General features: G+C 39.1%; 1 protein-coding gene across 1 annotated transcript in view; it reads right to left on the reverse strand.

Annotated features, from left to right (window-relative positions):
- Nucleotides 1-26,762, reverse strand: part of HECW2 (HECT, C2 and WW domain containing E3 ubiquitin protein ligase 2) — a 153,413-nt gene that overhangs the window by 58,275 nt on the left and 68,376 nt on the right. Inside the window, exons 3-8 of the mRNA XM_054636439.2 lie at nt 23,363-23,470; nt 11,825-11,919; nt 7,861-7,936; nt 5,889-6,058; nt 3,253-3,395; nt 339-439 (exon numbers count right to left, since the gene is read on the reverse strand). Coding sequence (XP_054492414.1) covers nt 339-439; nt 3,253-3,395; nt 5,889-6,058; nt 7,861-7,936; nt 11,825-11,919; nt 23,363-23,470 — 693 coding nt within the window. The remainder of the gene's footprint in view (nt 1-338; nt 440-3,252; nt 3,396-5,888; nt 6,059-7,860; nt 7,937-11,824; nt 11,920-23,362; nt 23,471-26,762) is intronic.

The following is a 26,762-nucleotide window of genomic DNA, read 5'->3' on the forward strand; positions in this document are numbered from 1 at the left end:
GAGGTATAGTATGCCTTTAAAGATTCCCATTTTCCTTTCAAAAGACAGAGCACTGCCAAGCATACAATGAGAATCATAAGCAGATTAATTTAGAATCAATCCAAGAAAATAAAAAACAATATGCTAAGTGTTGGTGGTTCTTGAACTGCCATCTCCAAGGCAGTATGTGCCATATCTAAATTTTGAATCCAAATACAAAAAAATCTGTAGTAGGGGGACCATACACAAATGAGAAAGTATATTGTTGTCCTCAACAACAGAAAAGCCTAGACATAGAAATACAGAGAAACTCTCTCCATACAACTATATGGAGATCCAGATCATTGACAAATTCTCACCTTCATGAACAGAAGATGTGATTTCCACTTTGAATTGGAGATACCCACTAACATGATCAGCAGGGAGCCTTCTGCCAAGATTATAGCTGAGAACCTGGTCTCTGCAAAATCAAAAATATTGGGTTTTTAACATTTTTTGCTGGCTTCATGTTTTCAGTATTTAATTCCTATTATGGTCTTAAAATTGGCCACATACTCTGGTTTGCATGGAAAAGCACACCCCAACAATGGTGCAAAATACGTTTTGTTAACAGATAAAGCAGCCTAAAAAACTATGTTTGATCAATTCCAAATTGATTGTGCCCCACCAATTCTTATAGATCCCTAAATATCTTGAGTTCTAAAGAAATCAAATTACAAAGGTCCCTCTCTAGGCTAACCTACTCCTTTCCCCAACACAGTGTTTTATAATTAACAAAACCTTTCTGCCCCCTTGTGGTTTTTACTATGTATGAAAGTCACAAATAGTTACTTCCTAATTTTTCACATTCAACAAAGCACTTCTACATTCTGATATAGTAAAACTATTAATGCTTGAATTTATCTTTAAATACGTTCTTAAGAGTTACTGAATTCAGTGGGGCTCAGACTAGGTTAGACATTTGTATCAGCTTGAGACTTTGGATCAGATCCCAGGCTGTACATTTTTATTTAGGCACAGGCAGAATTCACAGCCCCAGCTCCCCTCAGCACAGCTGGGACAGCTGAAGGAAGAAGAGGGAGCTACTAAAGACCTGCAAGGAAATAATTTCCTACTAAAGGAAATTATTGCTATTTATGCAAATAACTTTATACTGGTATAAACACCTCTCTTTTACTGAGAGCACTCCTACTGCAAAATAAAACAAATTAAGTTATTACTGAAATAAGCTGCAGCAGTTTGCATAAACTTTCAGGGGAAAGAAAAAGCCCTGAGTGGACAAGCAGGCTTCCCTCTCCACGCTGCTCTATAGGCCACAGGATACCAAATCTCTGCAGTAGTGTCTCCAGGACCTGTCACAGATCCTCACTCTGTACTCCCAGTACAAGTCACCATCAGATATCTGAGGTTTCCAGTTCTTACATAAATTTTGTATTACTCCATGCCATTCAAGAATAGAGGAAGCCATGTCATGAATAATGCCTTCTCTGTATTGAGCTGAATCAATTCTAGATGATTCTCATGCTTATTTATCATGTTTTCCAGGAAATTAAAGCCACTGGCCATTTCATTACACAAATTTGTGAGCTCTGACTACAGCTAAAACTGGGGCAGAATTTATTAAAAGGGGATGGTTCTGGATTTCATCTTTTCATTCCTTAAGCATCATCCCTGACATCACCAAAATGATGGTTTCATACTTGCTTGACCAAAAAAAAAATGCAAAAGCATTAGCAGTTATAACTGTGTATTTGGTACATTTCTACTTCACATCTACATTAACCACTACTTTAACTTTGCAAAACCCTTGGTGAAATATTGTCTGTCTTTACACAAAAACTGAAAATGGACAAATATATTACAGAAGAAGAGGCAAAGACTTAATGTCAGTTCTAACAGCAGTATGACAAACTATCCAAATACTCATATTCTTAATACAGATTTCTTATACTGCCTTTCCTTTCCTAAAACAATTTGGTATATCAAATATACAGAACTGAAATTCAGAGAAGAAAACAGGCAATGTCTTTCAGATTAACGGTTTGAAAAAACAGAGGTGAGAACTGATGAACACAGCAAATTGGTAATTTCCACAAATCACAGCACCAGGAATCCCAGAGCACAAAAACATTTTGGTGTTTAGCAAGGAAATGTACACCCTGCACTAGGTTTTAAAACCAGCCTAGATCATGGTGTTATTTTTGAATGTATAGAGTGTGCAAATTTATTAGAAAAAGCTGCTTGTTCAACCAATATGTTGAAATTCAATGTGAGGCACTTCCTAGAAAAGTTTTATTGTGTATATACCACTGTTCTTGGATGCCACTACAAAACAAATGGACAAGCTTTTAAAGAAAGTTCTGTGTCAGAAGGTATAACCAAAATTTTAAGCTACTCTTACAATTTTATTCTTCCTTTACTTAGCAGTGTAGACACCACTTTGAAAATGTAAAGCTGAAAACTGTTTTCAAATTGAATTTGATTTTTTCCCCTTATGCAACCTGTTACTTTGAGGGGAATATCTGTGGGAAAGGAGGCCAGTTTGTATAAGTGTGATGACACTGCCATGCCCTTAAGCTTTAAAGCAGAAAATATGCATTTAATTTCACCATGATTCCTCATGGGCCTAATCCTGTGGCTTTTTTAAGTCAATTGAGACACTAACTTCAGCAAACTTTGAGGCAGGGCCTTTAAAAAAGGCATGCACAAGAGGTGAATTTCGAGTCCCATCAGTGAGCTATTCATAACAACAGGCAATTTTAATTGTGTATTACTAGAAGCACTCTGAAAATAAGGACTCCCAGCCTTGCAGTTCTGGCCAATTCACTGAAGGGATATTGCATCTCTGATTAGTGAAGTGACACTTAAAAAGACACCAGCTGTACAAGAAGCCAGTCAATTATACCTGCTTGTTCTAAAAGATTTGCACACACAACCATGTAGTACTATGAAAATGCCTTGCTTCTTGACTAGCTAGCCAGAGAGTAAGGTTTCTTGTGAATAGCATTTTTTATGTAAAGAAATAACGCTGAAAGAAAAAGACACACACCAACAGAAACGTGGGTACATGTATTCAGGACAGGGCTAGAAACGTTGCCATTTCCCAGTCAGGCAATAAAGCTATTATAAATTACAATATTTTCTTAGTACAGATGTAGTAAAAATTTGCTGGTCTGTATCAGAAAGCCAGAAAGGCTGCTCTTTGCTCTCAGTATCCTAGATGCTGAGCCCTCCTGCTGAACACAAGTTAGCATTAAGAATGGTTCCATTTACCCAATTGCATGTCTCTCCAGAAGTCTCTGAACGGGTATGGTTAACTTCCCAAGGAAGCGCTTGATGATCGGACGACTCTTGGCAAATTTGTCTTTAACCTCAATTTCCAGGACATCTGTTAGAAGTGCAACAAAAGAATATTTCTGGAAGGAAAGAACATATTTGACACCATATCAATACACCTTTATTCAGAAAGAATGTACTTAATTACTACTAATGTGCAGCAAACTCCAAAAGTAATGACTGATGACAGCAGTTTCCACATGACAAAATCATGTCAACATCATTTATTAAAGAATTTTTGCATATGTAACTAGCTTTTTACTGTTCCTCATCCCCTTTCACAGTTCCTTGAAAAGAATTGCTCAGTAAGAAACTGCACTGGATAAAAGCACTTTCAGGGTGTATGTCAGAAAGAACGCCCTGTATCCTACTGCTTGCATCTATTTGCATAGGGGAAAGCAAAAAGAGAAGGAATCCTGGCTGTACTCTGTCAGGTCCATGCAGGAGCAAGGAAGTGTCTCACTCCAGGCTGTGCTCAGAAGAATTTCCCTCCCAACACCATGCTTGGCATTCATGTTTTGTATGCATGACAGGAAGTCAAAAGAGCAAGGTGGATACAGTACATTCAGGACCAGCATTACTACAGAAGGAGAATTTTCTATGGAGTTTTTCTCCAGCATTGACAAATCTTCCCAGCAAATTCCAAGAGAACCTTTTCCTGCACTTGAGCCCTTTAAACAACATGGTGCTACTTTACGGAAGATTTCTTAATGTCTGGTAAAATCATTTTTCTACCTTTCCCTACATGGGAACATTAACAGTTACTCTTCTCAGCTTTCATTTTCATGAATTTTGTGAGTACTTCATCTCTTAGATCTCTACTGCTCTGTCAAGTCTGCCCAATGACAGCCAAATGTTTCAAATGTGGTAAAGGGCAAATGTTAAGCAAGCATGTTGGCAGACACACACACATACATACAGTGTGATGATAAATTCCCTTAGGAAAACAAGCTTAGGAACCCAAAATTTGTATTTGTCATCTAGGTTTTAAAATATTCCACATAAGCAAGCAAAGTATGGCATAACCTACTCAGAAAAAAACAAGGTCATCTGGTTATCCTTTTACTATCTGCCACCTTTATGACCTCTGAGCAAACCACCTGTGCACAATGCCTAATTCACATGTAGTTAGGAAGCCAAAGATAGATTGAACAATGAGAAATAGGAAAAATAGCTCTTCAGTTCAATGGTAGGTATCAGATAAACATCTTCAAAAAAACCAATTAAACTGGATCAGGAATAAAATACCTTCCTCATGCTGAGCAACTGTCACAACTGGATTCCTCTGATAAACAGAACTTAAAAATGTGTCACTCTCAGTTTGCTATAATATTGCAAATTACTTTGCAGCAAGTATTAGGTGTAAAACAGGATCAATCCTGCACCACTAGGACAGAATATGTAATGGGATCATAACTGCTGTTGTCAGAGCATTGCTAAAGGCAAGATCTAGCAGCTAAAGCAAGCTAATACAATATGTGCAGCAGTGAACATTATCTCTTTTCTAATAAGCTTCAAAGCCAAGGAGAACTGGAGAAGGGGAAAAAAAGGGAGGGGATAAAAAGAGTGAATTTTCTATCTAGCTACTGGATAGATGGACAGACAGACAGACTGAAAGCTGAAGAATCAGTGTAGAGACACGAACTTAGTTTTCTTAAAAGATTTTAGGACTACTCACATCTACAGTCTTTCCCACAACCAAGTACCCTAGGGCAGTGCTAATGTTGGCTGGCCCTGCTCAGTTCTGCTTTACTGCTTGTTTGCTTTATGATATGTGGAAATATTCCCCAAAGCCTACTCAATTTTCATCTTCCCAAAGAGTACATTAACATTCACCACAGTACACGCTTGCCAGTCCTGAAAGGGCTATGGATGTGTGTCAGCAGTTTCACTTTGCCACATAAACATTTATTTTCAAAAGCACAGACATGGCTCTCCTGCATTCAATGACAGTTGTGGGACTGATTTCCTTCCGTGGGATGCACAGTTTACCCAATACAAGCACGTTTGGCAAACTGGCCAGACTACCAGTTTCCCCCCTTGCTGAGTGGTGCTCTAACACCCTCCTGGGTTTTCCTTCCTGCCAAGGTGTAGCTTGCAGGGGCTACATCAAAGAGCATCCCCTCAGCCTGACAAAACTGAAAATTTGTCACCTGCTATGCAGTACGAAAACTCCATTTCCAAATGAAGAGTTGTTGCAATCACTGAGCATGAATGCTCGTGCAGTGTAACTTCTCTTAAAGAGTCTTCTCACAACATATAATCCAGCTTCAATTAATTTATTTTTGCAGTTTGATGAAACCTACAGGGTGGCTAAGTGAGTTCAGCTTTTTTTTAGCAGAGAAGGGAAAGAACTGCCAGCAGCTTAAATTCCCAGCTTTAATATGCAGACAGTAACTGCTTCTACCCACTAACAGGGTTCCTAAAATTACCAAAATTTCTTTGTCACTTTAAATAACTAGCTACAAAATAAGCTCACAGCTTTAAGAGAGTAAGGCCTAATGCATGAGGAGAAAATGCAAGCCTGGTACGCTGCATCAGCTGGCAGACAGCTCCCAGAAGGGATACATTACCTCTCTGTGCCAAACAGGATTAGTTGTGTTACTGATGATAGTCGACCTTCTTTCCTGGCCATGGTGAGCAAACGTAGGAAATGTACTTTTCTTGCCTGGCTGAATGGACATCTTTAGATAAGGATCAGGGTTGAAGAACATGCCTTTTTTAAGTCCAGCTGCTCTAATATCTAAAAAGCAAAACAAGAAGGAAGGAAAAAGGAACCGAGTAAATTAAAGCTAGTTCACAAAGTAGTGTATTCCTAAAATATTACCCAGGAAATCAATTCACCATAGATTACTAAATAAAGCAACTTAAAAGTACTCACACATTAACTGGATCCAGTGTACAGCAGGAAATCAAGTGTTTTCCCAAAAGAATATAAGGAAGAAAGGTATCAACATCCTCATTTACATTCAAGCCTCCACTTATTTGTAAAGCAAAACACATAAACTTGTAGCTCACCTACAAATATTTTTCTCAGTAAGGCATCTAAGGTATTTCCACTCAAAGAAAAAAAAGAAACCCCAACAGAAACAGCCCAAAATGAATCACACAGTACTTGTTTTGTTTCTGGGTGAGGAGAGAAGATAAAAAACTGTATGGGAGGTAATGCAGTGAAAAGACACTTTCCAAAAGTTCAGTCTTTGATAAATGTAACCTACCAAGTCTACTCTGGACTATTGATGCAATTTTCTCCCAACAGAGCAGATAATCCACCTCACATAAAATGAGGCAAAGTCTTCTGAAAAGGCTTCTTTTTTCCCTAGGGAAGCCTCAGTACTGCTGCCCTCACAACTTACAACAATAAATAATAATTTCCCAGGAGCATTTTGTCATGACTAAGGACTTCAATGACAGTGCAAGCTTCAGCAACAAGAAAAATAAAGAGGTACTTTTTAATATAATATTAGATTTTAAACTTAACTGTAAAATATTTCTGTTTCTGTGTAGGTTTGCTGAATCAGAAGACTTTTCTTTTTCCATTAAGTACAGCAGTATGCTGCATGCAGCAATGCAACTGGCACATACAGTTTAGACATCCAGCAGAATTCACTGCTCTAAACTTAAATGCCATGCCTGTGGATTTGCTGAAAAAAAGAATCCTACCCAAAATTCAGAATTAAGCCACACAGCAGGAACATGATGAAATAGAGTCATGTGTAAATGAACAACCTAAAAACATTACAGGACATGAGTCACATGCCTATCAGTCAAAATAATTTCATGGGACTCCTCAGGCAGAATCACAACTGATGTTAAACAGTTATACAGATATTAAACAAAACAGGTTTTTCAGAACGCACAAAGCAATTACTTGTATAGTCCACTATGTGAGTCTGTACAACCTATCAGCTCTATCTCAGGTGACTGCTGAAAGGCCACTCCAAAAAGCAGTGCATTTTTTCTGCTCTACCTCTACAATCTCTGCACATTTTATTGTCAGCTCTTCAATATTCAGAAGTGAATTTCATCTGCCTTTGCTCAAGCTGAATATGCTTCTGTCTCACACAGGATTTCCCTGGAATAAAGTGCTAATCAAAACAAGTGAAGCTGGTAGACCGCACCCCTACAGCTATTTCACTGTAGTGACAGCTTAGCTCTGTTACAAGTGAAATTTTTTTCCCTTTCTAAATCACCATTCAGCTATTGCTTCTTTCAAAGTGATGGAGCCAGACTGCATTTTAGTTACAAGTTATGCTTTCCACTCTTCCATCAGGGAGGAACTGTCCCTTGTGCAAACTTGAAATTTCCCTAAATTTTTCATGCTGGGATATATCAAATCCATTTCTTTCACTCCTGGAGATCCATGATTCTGGCTGGTTTTCAACAAACAGAAGTTCTAAAGAAATGACATCTTTCAAGCCACTAGAGTGTGCTCCTACAGAGGCTAATGAAGAAAAGCAATCTATCTTTGATGTTATTTAGAACAGAAACTTAATTTTTTTTTAAACAATAATTTGTAAAAGATAGAGAAGTATTGTTTTTTACCTGATAGGGTAAAGCTGACCAACTTCCTAGAGTGCTGAGCTCCAGAAGCACCTTCATCTGTGCCTTCTACTCCCATCTGAAGAAGAGGAAAAAAAAGAAATATACCACAGAAGTTTTCATCTGCTTTGTACATGCCTGAGGATGATATAACACAATTTTAAGATACTATGCTAGGGAAGAAGCTAACCAAATACTGCCTTGCTACCACAGACAGCCTCAGCCACAGCATTAGTTTACAGCAAAATATCTATTATTTATGTCACACAGTGCTAATATACCAGTAGCCCAAATCTTCCAAATAGAACATGTACAGGCTAACACACATGCAGACAATATGAATCAGAGAAAAACCTGTATCTCTTACGGCTTTCCCTTTTGTAAAATAACAAACAACAGCATGGATTTGTAAAACACATCAAAGCACTGAGCTGTCCAGTGACAGCACATGTAACTTTTGTCACTTTCCACAAATAGATAATTTAGTGTGCAACAAAAAAAAAAGCAAAGAGATCAAAGAGAGACTAAAAAAGCTTTTAGCTCTATTAACAAAAGCTCCTTTCAAACAGAAAAGCGCATCAGACATCTAAATATAAATGTGGTCTAAAAGCTTATGCTGCACAGATTTTTGAGGTTTGGTTTCTACTGAAATCCCTTATTAGGTAAAGAACTACTTCAGAATAAAAGTTTCTCCTGTATTAATGTCTGTCTCTTTCAACTAGCAGAAGGATTTGTCTTTCAAGACAGAGGAGATGTGCATCCAGCCAAACAATCTATCACAGAGACATCAATGGAGAGATCTCTCAAGACAAATGGTTCCCTGGGCAGGCACTGCACTCACTCCCAGGCAGGAGAGGTGACACAGAAAAAAATCTGAGCCAAACACAGCACTGAGGATTAATACCAGTGATAGAACAGGCTCTGATCTATTGAAAGATGCAAATCAGCTGAATAAAAATGGGCACACCTGTGACTGTAGATGAAGAATGTGAGGCAGCCCTGAGCAGTGGTTTGAAGTCACCAGATGAATAAATGACTCTGGAGCTGCAGTAGCCACAGGGAAGCTTCTTTGCATTCATCAAACACATAGTCATTACTTTTTATACTGCTTTAAGCTGCTTAATAATATCATATCAAATACTTCCCACGATGATCAGCAAGCACATTAGAATTTCATTGGAATTAGCAAACGTGGATTTCTCCAGACAAAGTGATGAGGAACCAGCCATGATGACGGGGCCTGGCATCCCCATGGGCCTCAGCAGTCTCGTAAGGGGACACCCCGTGCCAGCAAGCACTGCCACTCGCCAGCCAGTCCATTCCCTTCCCTCACTGCTGGCTTCATGGGCACTTCCCACCTCTCAGGGCAAGACAAGTCTCACCAGAGTGCTCAGAACTATCCCTTTTCCACCCAGCATGACATTATTATGCCAGTGATTTTATACAGATGCCTAAGTAGTGACAGGTGGTAGCAAAACTATGAAGGCATCAAAAGCAATGGGTTAATTCCAGCTGGATCACTGTCCCCTTGTCCACAGACAGATACCATGGAAGCAGTGAGAGTGATCCCACTGTGATAGCAATGCTGTCCAGGCAATGCCACAGGAATGCTGTGTATTCCAGTTTCCTCTTCTGGGTTTATTTCTGCACACACTGTTTTCCTTGTTAAAAATGTTATTCATCAACAAAAAGGCCTTCCCCATTCTATACCTGTTTTTCTGCTACAAGTTGGACTCCATTCAAATAACATAATTTTTATTGCTAACTTCATATTGTAGAAAACAGAATGTGCCGACAATTCAGCTATAGTAACATGAACAGTGACAATGTTCCCTAGCACTTCCATGACTTTTCTATACAACCTCTTCCTTTCCCATTATGATCTAAACAGCAGTTTCAATTCTTCTGCCCCAAGTGAAAAATTTCATCCCAGCACATACACACAGAGTTTTGCAGCACAAAGGCCATGTCATCTGGTGTAACACTGTGTTTCTAAATGCTCCATCAGGCCTTCTATCTCCTCTGAGCCAAAGTAACACAATAGAATGTTAGCTGCTTATCCAAAAATATGATGGAATGAAATACCTGGTGTGATACACCATCAGTATGAAAAAACCCAGTAAGCAAGGAAATTATTGCACCATAAAAAAGGGGAGTGAGCACACCATGACTCTTACCTCTTCCTCAAACAGCATTTCTCTAAGAAAAGACAGAACCAGTACCAAGAGAACTCAGTGGTCTCTATTGCACAGTTCTTAAGCTCATCACCAAAACCACGGAAATGTAGTGAAGTTTTAATGTTTAACAACAGGTTTACTTACACATAACTAACCCAATATGACATTTTTAGGAAGTATCATCTGAACTGTCATACAACATGCTCATCAGGAAATCTAACAGCTCTCTATTTCTGGAAGGCTGCACTGTTAACGCAAACAAAAATGTTTATATAAAATTACCCCTTCAGCAGGTGTGTGAATTCTGTACAATAGCCAGGACCCTGCATTACCTTTCAAATGAAAGACATTTAAAGAGCAAAAGCTGGTATAAGCCTTCAAGAATTACCATGAGTCTCAAAGACAGCCCTCCAGGTAACTACCAAGTCATTAAATGCATAGTTAGATGAGAGATGTTCAGATGTCCTTTTGTTCAATGATTCTCAAAACTGCTGGTGGATAATACGATAAGGTCAAGAAAATACAAAAGTTCAAGTGGTTTCTCCACTCAGTATAATCACTCTGCTTCTCAGTAATGATATAGTGCAGCACTCAGCCTATTATAAGGGTTATTCTGAGATGCATTTTTTCCTCTTGCTCAAAATCAGACTACCTGTCTTTAGTTTATAAATTGATTAAAGACAGTAGCTGGCAGGCTCATTAACTATGACACATTTTCTCCTGTAAAGTATCGAGTCTGTATGCATCTGTGAAACTGTTACTCATACTGAGATCTGACAATTAAATGATGCTACCACCTAGGTTGGTAATGCTAAGAGAAAACCCACACACATTTGGATATTATAGATACAAAGTCTAGTACAGCACATTTAGTGTCAGATAACCATAGCATGTTGTGTATATAATACACAACACTGAAAAAACACAAGTTCAGAATAAATGTTATGCAGTCTGAGTAATTTCTGCTTTACTGCACCCTCAACACTGCAGTTGTCAGGACACCACCCTGACAGTTGTGATCTTAAATATTTGGCAGCTAACATCAACAAATCAAATGCACTGTGAAACTTGCTGAAGCTCAGCTGCAGAACTAACCTGATAGCTAAATCACTTGTAGCAAAAGCACCATGGTTCAAGTTTGGAGGCCTTTTCTGCCACTGCTTAACAACTATTCCACTGCGACGTAAACAACTAAAAAAACTCCTCTAAAACTTAAACAAGTCTCATAACACAAATGCACTAAGACAATACTTCTTGATAATCAGGGAATTACTAAATTTCAATGGTATATGAACACTGAAAGAATTCAGTAAGTTTTGCAAGAGCAGAGTTTTTTCCAGTTTAATTCATACTAACAATTGCCATCTCTGCAACAGTTTCATACTGAATACCAGGAAATAGTTAAGAAATAGGAAGAAATGGAGACTCTGGACATGGTTTCAGTTATATAATCATGTGAAAAATTTCTATTATGGTGTTAAATTACAGAAGACTCTAAGTAGTAAAAAACTGAATGCAAGCAAAGTCAAATTCTTAGCATAAAAGACTTCAGTTAAGCCCAGTGACTTTTTACTGTTATTTTATTATGAGCAATACAAAACCATGAAAATAACTTTCCAGTTGTCATAGTTTTGTAAGACAGCACTTTTTTTTTTATAATTGTTGTCAATAGTAAAAGTAGGAGACGTTGATGGTTGGTCTGACAGTTAATATTGTCATTACTACTATCATTTTATAAAACCTATCAATAAATCATCCCCAAATACAATGAACAAAGAGGCTAAACTCACCATCACAGCAGGGTTTTTCACAGTGATACATGGAGTAGTAGCTCTGAGGGCTCCACTAACACCATGGTAGTATTTAAAACAGATCTTTATTTCAGCTGAAAAGAAAACAAAAACCACATTAAACACTTCATGACTGACCCTAGGCAAAAGAGACACAACAAAAGGGTCCAGCATTCAGTGACCTATCTTCAGAAATACCCTAACAGGAAATTAAAAATAGAGCTGCTGGTTATATCCTTGTTGTGTGTTGGGTCATTCTGTTACTTAACAGACAAAAATTATAACTTACCTAATTCTGCAACTTTTATTTCTGGTACTATATCATCAGCCATGAAAAAGGCATATAAGACATTTGCCGCTAGGATGATTTTGTAGGACTTGGGAGAACATGACACATTTGTGAAGGAAGCTGGAATCACTTTATATATCAGAACACAGGAAAGGTAAATGTTGAACCATGTTTCTGGTCCCACTGATTAAAGTTTTGTTTGCTAAACTGCATTTGCTGCAAACAAAAGAGTATTATGTTTAACTGGAGCCTGACCTCCACTGTAGTTCCTCTGCATTCTTCCAACCAAGCAGAACAACTATAATTATGGCTGCCCTTGATCCTCTGGGATTTTCCCTATCTGGAACAATGTCTGTTTTCCTTCTCCATTGGGATAACTCTTCTGTGTAAGGCTGATGAGGGTTTTACCCCTGGGCACAGAGATGGCCACAGGCAGACAGCAATGGCCAAAGGCAGGCAGAAATTACAGCAGCCAGTTCAGACACAGGATGTGTATGAAAGTCTTGGCAGGTCAATTCCTCTGCTTGGTTTAACAATATGTCAGTAGTCCTGAAGTACAAAACCCCAGTTTGGTGTAAGATTCTGAGACATATATGGCCTGATTCCTTGAGGGTTGAGGTACCCACTAATCCCTATGCAGAAACCCACTCTGCAATGCTGCTCAGCCAAAAAGGATTATTTATTTTTAAATTTGCTGCAGTTACATATCAACATTTATTTACTATCTTCCTCCCAGAACAAAGAGGAGACACCTCAGAACAACTCTTCAAAGGAACGTGTCTGGCTGACAGTGCCTCCAGGGAGTCAGGAGGTGGAGAAGCTGCTGGGCCCACTTCCTCCTCCTCACAGATGAGTTCACACACACAGACAAAACATGCTCTATTTACCACAAGCTTTACAGCAAAATTCAAAATGCAGACAGGATTTCTAATCACCTACAAAGGTTTATGAGACTTAAAACTCATCAGGCAGGACTATGGGTTAGTTTCCTCCTGGACTGAGCAATTCTGCTTACCTACCAACAATGCTTGTATCCAGGACTCACAAGAATTTCTAACTCACATAAGATCAGAGGTTCAGCACTTGCAAAATCTGGGAGGATTTATACCAAGTACTGGACTCTCCACATTGTAAAATGCACATACTAAGTAACAAGAACTCAAGTCTGAGCATCTCTTATTCATACTGAGAACATATTATGGCTACATGAGAGTATGGTTAAGACAGTGTACTATTCCAACCAAAACTTCCAATTTCCAGCTATATTGCCTGCTTTTATTGCATTGTTTACTTTTATTGCAACCCGAGCTTAATTTTCAGAGTTTCTGGAGCTACTGTTTATCCAGTCTGCTGTGACTATCTTCTGTCAATTCATCACTTTCAAACAGAATCTAGCAATAGAAAGGTTACCAGCTGCTGGTTCTATCCACAGACAATCCATAATGCGATGGGGGACAAATACTCTCACTACACTGACAGGTACATTTATCTAAAGGCTGAAATGCAATACTACAAGTTTGGCATCCTCATATTTCTTTCTCTCAATGACTTCTATGAGCATACAGTACTTTTCAATACCTGTATGTGGCTGGTGATAGAAAAATGCTTGACTCAAGAAATGGATCTGACATTCCCTTTCAGGTACACTAAATTAAAAAACATTCAATCTAACAAACAAAATACCAAACTTCAGGACTTATTGCTAGAAATAATTAGAAAAAGCAGAGCACTTAAAAACATGACAATTAGACTTCTTCTCCCACTTGCCAGCAGAAGCAGCACTGATTCAGTTTGGGCTTTGTACAGCACTGCATTTAGAGAAATGGCAGATCAGCTGTTAGCACTGTGTCAGTGGGATTAATACAAGAGAAGCTGTGCTTGAAATTCAGCACAAAATTGAAAAATGGGCTACCCATGATAGGCATGCAGATGTTGGCAAAACGAGCATGGATTTGCAAGACTGGATCTTATACACAGCAACAATACAAACACTTCATAGGGTAAGAGACACCAAAGTGGTTTTTTTCTTGGCTAATAACGCTAGGAACTGCAGTTAATGTTAACAGAAGAAGAGATCTCAGAGGAACCCTGTAAGTTCAAAGCAGCTGAGGATGTAGCTTTTTGACATGTCTTGTGTGGTGCTATCAGAAAAAAAATCTGGATTAGAAGAGGTTTTTTCTTGATGACTCATGGATTCCTGACCTCTAAGTCTATTGAAAACAAGTATCTGTGGCTGATCTGGTAGTTACAGCTGGTGTGCTGAGATGTGTTCTAAGGCAGCAGTAAGTTCAATTACCTGCAAACAGGACTTCAGTATTTTGAGAATGAGTTCAATAACATATTAACCCACAGGTTTCCTCTGAACTATTCCATACTCTAAATGCACTTTAGCATGTGTCACCTACAAAGTTTTCCCAGTTTCTTTCATTTCTCCTGCCACCTTACTTTTATGTGTTGCCTTCAGGGGGAAACTGGCATTTCTCTTTTTTCTTTCCTACTAATTCTTCCTCAACAGGTTAATGAGAATGCTTTGCATGGGATCCCTAATGAAAACATTAAGAGCAGTAAACCCAGCAAAGGAGATACATCTGTACCTGACCACAGGACCATTTGCTCTATCATTAAAGAAAATAAGATGTTTCAGAACACAAAAGAATTTTCATTCATGGGAAAAATTAATGTACTTTAGATACTACACGTGTCCTTTTATAATTGACATTCCTGCAAACATACAGACCACAATAAATTCCTTCTCTAATTAAAAATAAGCCAAAAATTAAATTGGGGGGATTTATGATTCTTTCAAAGCTATCACATGGCCATACAAAAAGTGATATAAATGTTAATTAATCTGAAAACTCTGTGAAACCATATTCCCCTTCTTTTAAAGCTAATAGCTGTTACTATGTCATAACCATAGTCTTATAGCTCCATTACACAAATCAGTTGGAATCAGTAAAGGTTTTTGGGACTCAAACATTGACATTTGAATTTCAAAAGAACACCTGCAGGAAATTATAGTGCTTTACCTCTATGGACCATATACTTTTGCCTCTTCAATAATAAAGGGATCAGTTTACACTAAATAACAGCTTGGGTTTAAAACATCACTAATTCCCCAAAGTTCCTCACTAACTACTTTTTTACTGCCTTTAATACTTTACCTTAGCTCATCAAAAGAATGTTTCATTAAAGAAAGATACTAAGAACACATAAATACATGAGCATAATCCTTGGAGAATGCATTCTTTCCAGGAGACTGATAATGCAGGAAAGCAAGTGTGTTTGCTATGAGAACAGCTTGCTCCAGACAGACCCTAGTCAAACAAAACACCTATATTAGAGGTGGAACCATCTCCACTGAGAAGGGATAATCTCAGATACATCTCAAAAAAGAAGTCAAATCTAAGTTGGGTTACAACAGAACAGTCTCTAGAGCAAAACAGTGCTCCTGGTTCACTGTATGGAACCTGCACAGCAGCTGAAACTTCCTGGCCACTGCAGCTGAGTGCCCAGAAGGTACTTGGGCTGAATCCATAGCTCTCTGCAGACAGAAACATATGTCCTCCAACATTCACTGAGGAAAAAGCTGACAGAACAGTAACTCAGTAATTGGAAAAATATGAGAGCATGTTCTGCAAAACTTATTTAAGAAAACTAGAACAAATGAAGTCACTCACATTCATGCTTTACAAAGCTATAAAGGGAGATGCAATCCATGAAAAAGCTACAGATTTAGATCCTATTTTTTCACATCTGAACCTGACAGACAGAAATTTAGCAGTGCTATGCATGTCCTGCTTGTTGAACTTTTCTGTAGTGTGACAGTTCAGTGAACTCAACATTTCTGTTTGGACATTTAGCATTCTCTTCTCTGCATCACTTTCAGCATGTGCATTTTTGATTACTTCCTACTGGACAGTAGCAAACAAGCATCAGAATGCAAGGGCCAAAGCTGGCAGCCCTCAGGTACTTGCCATCTCTCTCAGCAGGTCTATCACAGACTTTATTTTACAGGAACATTAGGCAGACCACCTACAAAGTGACTTACAGAAAGCTTTTTAGCTAAAGTAGGATCAATAACAGAAAATGCTTATGTCCCAGTGGTCTTTCCATCTAACCTGCTTCAAAGGGAATGTGGACAAATGCTTGTTCAGGTAACAGAGCATCCCTATCCCTACCAGCCCCACTCACTTTGCTGTCATCAGAGATTCTTATTTAATAATAGTCAAGAACACTGACTATTATGCTCCAATTTGGCAAAATATTTAACTATAGTCTAACCTTTAAAACAAAACACTGGGGTATTATGTGCATAAGGAAGTCAACAAAGCCTGCCCCAAATGTAAAAAATATAAGACTTGATCCTGTTTCAGTTATTTTTGATACTCAAAAATAGCTGTTAAGAGACAACATAAAAAAACAGCAGAAGAATAATAGAAGTATTTCTAACTGAGTGAATATGTCTATAAATAGAGTAGGGACAATAACCATGAGTCCCCAGACAGACCACTGAAAGGGCACTGGTTGCAGGGCACTGCACAGATGAATGTTCCAGGCTCAGAACAATTCCATGTGAGAAAACCATGACCTTTACAGAATTTAACTGGTAAAATTCTGAATGGTAAAAATATAAAGATTGGACACAAGTAATGGACTACATTCATAGAACATTCATTAACATTGACCATTACGGCCAAAACCATTACAAAAAATAAACTCTATTCATACTTCTAGTTACAAGTAGCCCTTAAAAGATAAAAGTATATGAAGTTCAATTATTAAACTGGCTTTTTTTTCCTTCGATATCTATCAGCTTTTAACAAAAAAAAAGAGAGCTGGGAGTCTGCTTTTCTAGCTATAAAGTAAGGCATTTCAGTCTAATACACTATTTTTGCAAAAGTTATAATTTCATGGAAATAGGAACTGAATACCAAGAACTCCACATAAAACCTCACTTTTAACATGGTACCAGTGTAATGCAAACACATATATTACCATGTTTTCTGAATATATCTCTTAGTATACTCATGTTCTTACTCATGGGGGACAAACAGATCGAGACCTGCCCTGCTGAGTGGGGCTTGGGGGAGCTGGTGGAGGGGAGGCTGGACATGACCCAGCAATGGGCACTCCCAGCCCAGAAAGCCAAACAAGTCCTGGGCTGTATCCAAAGCGGTGAGGGCAGCAGGGCAAGGCAGGGGATTCTGCCCCTCTGCTCTGCTCTGAGATCCCGCCTGGAACCCTGCATCAGCTCTGGGGCCAGCACAGGAGGGGAGTGATTCCACAGGAGGCCATCAAGAGATTGGAAGAATGGAGAACCTTTCCTATGAAGACAGGCTGGGAGAGTTAGGTTTGCTCAGCCTGGAGAAGAAAAAGCTCTGAAGAGAACTCACTGCAGCCTTTTAGTACTTGAAGGGAGCTTATCAGAAAGATGGGGACAGATTTTTTACCAGGTACAGTGGATAATGGTTTTAAACTAAAATAGGGTAGATTCAGACTAGACCTAAGGATGAAACTTTGTACAGTGAGGGTGCTGAAATGCTGGCACAGGTTGCCCAGAGAGGTGGTAGGTGCCCAGCCCCTGGAAGCACCTAACATCAGGTTGGATAGGGATCTGAGCAACCTGACCTATCAAAGACGCCCCTGCTCATTGCAGGGGGGCTGGACTAGAGAACTTTAAAGGTCTCTTCCAACTCAAATTATTCTGTGATTCTATGCCACAAACGAGATCTTAGTTCAAAACACACTGCATCTGTGCAGTCACTGCATCCAAGTATCGCAGTGTGGCACCAGAAGTAATTTAACCACAAACATCCCAGGGGGGATTTGGAAATGATTGATGTGACAAGACTGGCAGTCTCTGGATGAATCCCAACAGCTGCCACTGTGGATTACTGCTCACAGCATAAAGCCACAGCACTGCTAAAGAAAATATATGCAAATCAATGTATTTATATTCTACTGACAGTAATGACTATGACATCAAATGGTATAAATAACAACAAAGGTAGGTAAAGTAGGTGAAGGTGCTTCTTGTGGACACTGTAATTAACACTCATGGGACCAAAACTACAACTTATAAATACAAGGCCAATACAATCTCAAAGCAGGCTCTCAGCCTAAGCCTGTGCTAATAAACCAGGCAGGACCATGGCAGAGAATCAAGAGTGAGCACATGCCCATCCATAGTGCTGAACTGTAACCACCCCCTGCTTCACCTACTGGAATATGTACAGCTTTTCACTTCTGGGCACACTGCACATGGAAGTGCATAAGCACCAGTTACCTGCTGCATGGCAGTGACTGTCCTATGCTGATCTCCCTGCCATGGCATCTCCATCATCACCTGCCCTTCTCTGTACTGCAGAAACCTGACTTGCAAGCTGCAGATTATGAATGAGCAGCAGCTGATAGTAGCTATCTCAAATAAATCTCACACTTCTCACGTGTTTTTTCTATCACCAGCCTTCCTATGGATCATTTCACTCCATCTTTCTGTTACCTCTGTTCTCCATATAGAATACCATCACCATCCACTCTGTTTCCAGCACAATGCCCCAAAGGGTATTGTGCTTCCATCCAAAGCTCACAGACTGCTATACCCAGAGAAACACCTGCCATCTGAAATCATTGCTGGGGCAACTGAAACCTCTCTTGCACCAGAAAGTAAAGGCCCCAATGTTGGGAAACCTGAACAGCCTGATGCCATGCTAAATACCAGACGACCATACTATATGCAAAAGCATTAAGCTGTGTTGCACTTTCCCACTACTGCTACCTGTTTAGGATAATAGTCCTTGAACTTGCTTCCTTTTACAGGAGGGTGAAAATTGTAAAGCTGGGTTTAGCAATCCTTCTGTAGTTTACACACCAAAAAAAAACCTGACAGAGCCATCCAGTGAGTGAGTCATTGTTTTCCTTTGCTCACATTTTAGCAAGTCTCAGAGCAGGATGTTTGAAAGCCACCTCTGCTATGTGAGGAAACAGCATATCAGGCATATTGATCCTCAAACTCACCTTCTTGAATGTCTAAAATGACTGGGTTCCCTTTCATGCCTACAAAGCACTTTTGCTCCTTCCCCAGGGAAAAGCAAGAGGAACAAACACCTGCCTCTGTACTGGCTGGCTCTGCAGTTCAGAGCAACTCACACTCTCTCAAGGTGACATCTTAAGGACACTGGCTGTTTCTGATGGTGAGCTGGACTTGGTATTTTGCAAATATTTTCCTTCTCCTCTGCATAATATTTCCTCCCTCCCCTTCTTCAGCCACTCCCCTCAGAGGCTGCTTGTTTTTCTGGAATTAAGTTCACTTCTCTTTATTTCACTGTTGATTCCTTTGATTCTCCCTTCCAGGGCAGAGCCTACAGAATTTTTGTGTTGATTTTTGTCTGAGACAAATAGAGTTTTCTTTGATCATCCTTATTTTGCTAATTTTGGATGCTTTGAGGGGAATTAACGTCTGTTTTCAGTACGAAGAGGAAGCTCTCCCCTCCCTTCTTTCTGCAGGTTGCTTGATCTGAATAGAGCAGATGGCAAACTATGCCTTAACATGTTACTTTCTTGGAAAAATAGGAGATATTGAATCCCCAGGGAGGGATTTTTAAGATGAATGAATTAAGTGATCTTAATACTGAGCTACAAGACTACAGACACACAGTAATGTGAAATTCAGAAAAATGTTTATCCAAGTCTACCTTAAATATAAGCATAAATTTGAGAGACCTTGGTGAAACTATAAATAAGTTTATAATTACACTCATGGAAAAACAGATTCCCAAACTGAGGCATAAAATGTTTTTCTTAAAAGATACAAATCTTTTTGCAGAAGGAGTCCAAGGCCTAACCCAGCTGACTCCCACTGGCTAACATCAATGCAATTAAAATGGAAATACTCCTTCTGCATGAGATTTGTTTGCATATGGCTCATTAGCAATGCTATAATTCTCTGTACTTCACCCTCCAGAGATATTACTGGTGAACAGATACATAATGTCCCTAGGCTGTGACACTGCCAGGGAAAACCCACATCCAGAGTCTTTGGTTTAAGTGCATGCTGACTGAACACAACTCATTATCCAACATTAGTGACTTACATTCCCTTTCTTCCCAAAACAGCATGACAACTTTAGGCCACTTTTGAGTGCAAATCCTAAAGGATTATTGTAGTGACTTAGCATAAGTCTGTTAATGAGCATCATCATTGCCAGAGCAGGTTCAATGTTTCTCAGGCTTGCAGAAAACATTTCCTTCCTCTCCTTGAGTACAGGTAGAGCAGGGAACCTGCAATCATGTAGGTATCACAGTATATAGGTGGCAATTAAGTACTGTTCTCCTCTGCTTGATACTTCGTGAGGAATACTGTGTCTAGTTTTGGGTCCCTTGGTTCAAGAGCAAAGAGAAAATGGAGAGTGCAGAGCAGAGGGCAACAAAAGTGATTGGGATGGATAAAATGTGACATATGGGAAGAGGCTAAAGGAGCTGGCCCTGTTTAGTCTGGTGAAGAGGAGTTAAAGGCAAGACAAATGTTACTATCTCTACTCTTTCCAGTTCTATCAGAGATTTTAAAAGGGGCAATGGCCCCAAGTTTAAGCTATAGCCATTCTTATTGGATGTCACAGAAATCTTTTTAGCTGGAACAATACTACAGCATTAGAACAAGTTACCTACAGCATCCACAACATCTTTGTCCTTGAAACCGTCCAATAAAAACCACACTTGAGCAGGTCAAATACTGGTCCCAGCTGAGAGCAGACTGGATGCAATGAGTATTCCTATGCTGTGGCTAGTCTCCAATTGAGTTTAGATCGATCCATTTCCACATTTGGTTCATGCTGGTCCCCCAGACGTTGCCCCCCTTATGGATCTGCTGCTTCAAACATTCAGGGATACTGGTAACAGTCTGCTGAATGTCATTACTGTGAGGAGCAAATATGATAAACCCCATGTACCATGACCATGGTATCTCGTGTATTCTACCTCGCATAGACAAACATAAGAAATATACAACTGGAGAGCTCTTTCCCAAATGTGGAAAACAATGGTGGACTAAAGCATCAGAAATACCTTAAATTTAATAATCTGGCACATGTTTACTGGAAATGTTAGACTCCTCATTTGTCTCTCCCTCTTGCTGTGACAGGGACATCACGTGCAGTGCTAGACTGAGAGACAAATCATATCTCCACCACAACAGAAGAAGGAGGTTAACAGGGGAGCTAAGTTTGGCACAGGCTGGGCAGTGCCAGGTCTGCAGGGCATGGTAAGAACCCCACAGCACAGCTCTTCCCACACCCAGCCTGGCACTGCACCACAGTGACAGCGCAGTTGTACCTGGAGGGCACAGCCACCTGCTGCGTTTGCCCCTGCTGTGACTTACTGAGCTGAGGAATAGAAAACAAATAGAAAAGAGCAGCTGCCTGTAGTTGCATCAGTGTTGCTTCATCATCTATAAGTTACAAGGAAAAACCTTGCTGAACAAACATGGTCACAGACCTCTCGTTTAAAAAGTGGAATCAGAAATTCGGTAAAGTGTTTCAGTGCAGTTTTTGACCTCTCACTAGAAACACCAGTGTCACTGGTGACATATTTATCTACCATACCATGTGCTATAGCAACATATGCTCATAAACACTCCCTTTTACAGTTCTCAGCTGCTGCACAATTGCTTGTCTCTTGTTCATTGTATGGCAGCAGAGGTGTTAGTGAAGCTCACCATGACTGAAGAACACACATCCTGCACTTCCTTTCAGCTGACTCTGATGTGCAGTTAGTTGCAAACTGCAAAGTCAGCTGTAGCTGATTAAACTAGTAGTACTTGAAGCATTAGTTTGGGTTACTAACATGAAATGGAAATATTATTCAAGAGCCTCACCTCAATACACTATGGAGCAACACATAACCAGCTAAAAGATACAAACATCCCTGAAGGAGTTCATGTACAAGAAAGATGAGGTAATGAACTTTACCAACAGACATTTTAATCTGCCTTAATATACCAGTGTCTTTGGCACCAGGGATGTTAACTATCTTTATTATTTTCTTGAGCATTCTCTTCAGTTCAGCCATTGCAATGTAATGAACTCCTAAAATGGAATTTAATTTTATCCTATTCAGGCCCTTTTTCTTTCTTTTTTTTTTTTTTTTTTTTTTTTTTTTTTGAGAAGTATGCTGTGTAACACATAGGGCAACTTGGCAAGGTTCAATGATGAGTTCTAGAAATAGGAAGCTTTAATATTTATTTTTAGTAGAGGGTATACAACACCTCTTAAAATACATGTATTACTGTTCTATCAGTTAATTAGAATAAAAATTTCTGCCAAGACCTAAGTAAGCAGCACTGCAGTGTTTTACTTCACTGCAGTGAAGTAAGGAGTGGGAGTATTTTTATTTTTTTTTTTAACTTATGAAAGAGGATTCATTACTGTGAGGGTAAACAGGTGGTAGAGCAACTCAGAGCTCTTCTGGGACTGATTGCCACTTTGATGCTTGGCACATCAGAGTTTCCAGCAAGCTCTGATACAACATCCTACGATTAGAACCTCCGTTTCTTTAGGATCATATGCTTCATATGGTAGGATAGCATAGCTTCATCAAAAAGCAAAAAAAAACCAACAAAGAAAAAAACCCAGTCCACAGCAGAGTAGCTCAGTTTCCTATAAATCCTGCTCATCTGTGGGAGTGGTGTAGCTCTTCAGTTTGAAGCTTGACTACCAACACAGTTCAACTGAAGGCTTTTTATTTCAGTCACATAAAGACTCAGTATTTCCTAACTGCCCAGCAGATTTTCCAGTTCAACAGATCTTCAGCTGAGAAATTCTGATGCAACTGAACAGGACATTGGCACTTCCTAGAGTCAAATCCAACCTTCCCACTAACAAACATCAGCAAGCATTATGAGCTTACTACCTTTTCCTTCACACACACTTACTATTAATATTTGGCCAGCTGAAATTTGGAACTTCTGTGGGAAGAGACTTCATCTTTCAATGTGTATATACTACATCACACCACACAAGGCAACTCCTTCCTCCCCTAAACTGAAATGTGTTAAGAACATCACTAGAATACAAATGTACCTCTAAGCTCAACTCCATTTTTATGGTGTCTGTGCAAACGCACTGGAAAATGCTCCCCCTGGGAGCAACACAATCAATTCCCCTGCTTCATCAGAGGGACTCATGAAATGGGTATCAAATGCCACCCTGTTGACCTGCCTTGGAATATGCACTGCATAAATAGGTACTCACATTCCATAAAGTAGGGGCCAGGTTCAATTCGCCACACAATTTGTCCTTTTTGCGTGCCAGTCACTCCCCGATTCTTGGAATCCCAGAAATTGGCTGGAGAGTTCTCATCTGAAGGAGGGAAGACAAAAAATAATTTCAGCAAGCAGTATTTAAAATAGAAGTTTTCTTGGCTTTCTGTTCCAAGAGGCCCAAATACAAAAAATTATTGTATTAAATTAAAAAAATAAAGAAATCAAATTAACTGGCAAAAGATAAATAGCTTCTCTTGTACACTTGATAGATCAATTTATGCAGAGTGAGCAGACAGACACACAGCCAAAGTAAATATATGGCTTCCTGTAAAAGGTGACCTGCCAAGGTACAGTATTAAATTCCAAAACTTCCCTATTCCACCAGAGAGGCTATTGGAAGTATAGAGTTGATTGAAACTGCATACCAGAATTACCACACCATGTCATACACCAGTCCTGCTCTGTGATGTGAAAATCTAGCATTCATTCCCTAGCTGGGAAATGCAGAATTGTAACTTGGGGTACCCAGTTAGAGACCCAAAGTGCAGAACTGTCAGTAAGCCAGAGCTAGAAAGGAGAGATTCAGCAAAATACATTCAGAGAAAACATTCAAAGCAAATAGTATCTGCAGAGCAGCTTAGCAATATCAGGTTTACTCCATCTCAAATTAAGATTTTTGTCCTAACAAACACAACTCTTAGGGCTGTTTCATCTTCCAGCCTGTATTCAGACACCCAGAACACCAAATGAATGAAAAAAAAAACAGGGGAAAAAGCTGTTTTAAAGGGCAAAAAGGTTAGTTCTGATGACATGGACAAAGCTGACATAAATCCAACTTAACCTTTTTGTACAGGAAGTTCTTTGGAAGTATGTATTATGACATTTTATCAGTGCATTTCAGCAGCTGTTTGTTAACTAGACTAGACAAGAACTACACCTATGATGTCAAATGCAACATCCTAATTCTTTCCAGTGGTATTGCATATTTTTTAATCTTACTTTTTAAAAAATTATTTTATTTTATACATTTTAGTGCATTCTACAAATTTAAAAAGACTTCACTAAGAATCTAGTCTACTGTGGCTTTGTTCATGAAGCTCATATCCATTCAAGCAGTTTCCTTTGTACTTTGGTAGGAACTCTCACATAAGATTACAGAATTGTCACCTACATTTTAGATATCCATTCATGAAAGAATAATAAACACTGCAGCTTTCTTACATTTGTCTTAAAAATATGAACTCGCATTAAAGCTTCTCTTCCTCCCTTTCACTCTGATGGCTCATCTCAGTGTACATGAATTATGATGAGTGCAGTCTGTACATCTCATCCCACCAAACCAACATACAGAACACTACCACACACTGGAATTCTGTGGTTGCTCAAGAGAACTTACACACTGCCCAAAACCTAGAGGAGCTCTGGAGAGTCAAGAAGGGGTCATGGCAAGCTACTGACATTTTAAAGCCTCCAGCCATGGATAACTTTGAGAATTTTTAGAAAGCTGATGTCTCAACACCTCATAATCATGACAAGTCCAGGAGAATTTCACAATTATCTCAATGACAAGGAGAAGGGACAGGAGGGTTCTCCTTACACTTGTGATCCTCAAGCTTGTAAAGAATGCCCTCAGGCTTAACTTCTCGTGCAGAATCAACATGATAGGACACAAACTGAATGCATCAGAAAGTCAGGCACACAGGCAGTAAAATCCCAAACTGCACGTATTTATTCTTCATTACTTCATATTCAAGTAAAAAACTTTCAGAGTAAGCAAAACTGCATCTCACCCATGTTTTTGTGGGGTTTTTTCCAAAGCTGTATCAAGTAGAGCACTGAATGTACAGCCTGTAAATCACCCCACAGGCCTTATAAAAAAAAAAATCTCTATGTGGTTTGCAATGACACGCTAACCAAAAGAATAAACTGTTGATGAATTCATTTACTCTTTTTATTTTGTGCCTTCCTATCCCAAGGCCCCCTATTTTCTTCCGCACAGAACACTGGGAAGTTAAGCCACAGCTTAACTTCCAGCAACACTACATTAGTGACTGTTCTGGTCCACCATATAAACTTGGTTATCCAAAATATCACTCCCAAAAGTGAGCAGATTCTTTAAAAATTCCAGTTAGCTGAAACACAGAGTTTTAAGCTATTCAGCATTCTCACTTCATCTAGGTAAATGAAGCCACATTCCTGACAGTAAACATCTCATCTAACATGCTCTAGTTCTGAATGTCTGTATTTAATCAACTGGAGAAGAGTCTCTTCATGATTCTAAGAAGAAGGACAGATATTTGCTATATTATAACCGTAAGTTTTTTTATTCTTATCTTGTTCAACAAATTAACGAAGCCCGAAGCAATGAAATACACCTTTATTGGTGAGAATTCCAACAATAAGGCACAAGCAAACTCTTGTTTTTTAAACCAGTCACAAAGCAAAGTCAATGGCAATTTTTACAGGGATATTAGTAAGCTTCAGAAAAGGTCCTCCACGAACTGAGTCTCAAATTCCCAGCTGGTAGTTACAAGAAGGCAGAACGCTTTCTTTCACTTTACTTAATAAAATTCCACATTTACAGAAGTGCCTGGATATTCAGCCCTTTCATGAAGGAACGGACTCCTTTGCAGCAATGAAGACTAAATCACTGATACTCTGCCCACAGGCATGCTGCCACTGCAACAGAAGGTGGTGGAGACAGAGGGATGGAAAATGCTAACAGACCATTGCCTGTCAGCAATCGACTCAAGTTACAGAATTTATTTTGGTCAGCTTTGACTTTCTTCTGAAACAGATGGGTCTCTTCTACTTTTATGATGCTATTCACATAGGGGAAAAATAACATTACTAATGCATATGGAAAAATAACTTCAAACATCAGTTCATGGATTTTAAAAAGAAAAACTGAAGGGAAAAAAATGCATGGAATGAAAACACCAAAGTATACAATAATCATGAAAATATTGACCAAAAAAAGGGAAGCATTTAAGAGCACAAAGAGCAACATCAGAATTATCACTCCCTCATTTTTTTCTCTTCTCCCAAACATACATGCATACACAGTCTCTCTCTCCATATATATATATATATATATATATATATGTATTCCATAGGGAACTTCAATTCTAAGCAGTTCTAGTCTCCTTTTAGCACATAATTGTGGCTGTTTGTGAAACTGGCGGCTGTTCCAGAATCTGGGCCAAAGAGTAGATATAAATATCTCTTCCCAGAACATAAAATATGCAACAAAATACTGTCTTACTGCATCAGTATCTTGTCCAGTGAGGCTACACTTCTGAAAGAAATAAAACAATGCCAGATGCACACTTTCTCTCTATATTCAGTAATTCTTAGACAAAAAATACTACAGAACAGAACTTCTCAGA

The sequence above is a fragment of the Agelaius phoeniceus genome, chromosome 7 (genome assembly GCF_051311805.1).
Source record: "Agelaius phoeniceus isolate bAgePho1 chromosome 7, bAgePho1.hap1, whole genome shotgun sequence".
NCBI lineage: Eukaryota > Metazoa > Chordata > Aves > Passeriformes > Icteridae > Agelaius > Agelaius phoeniceus.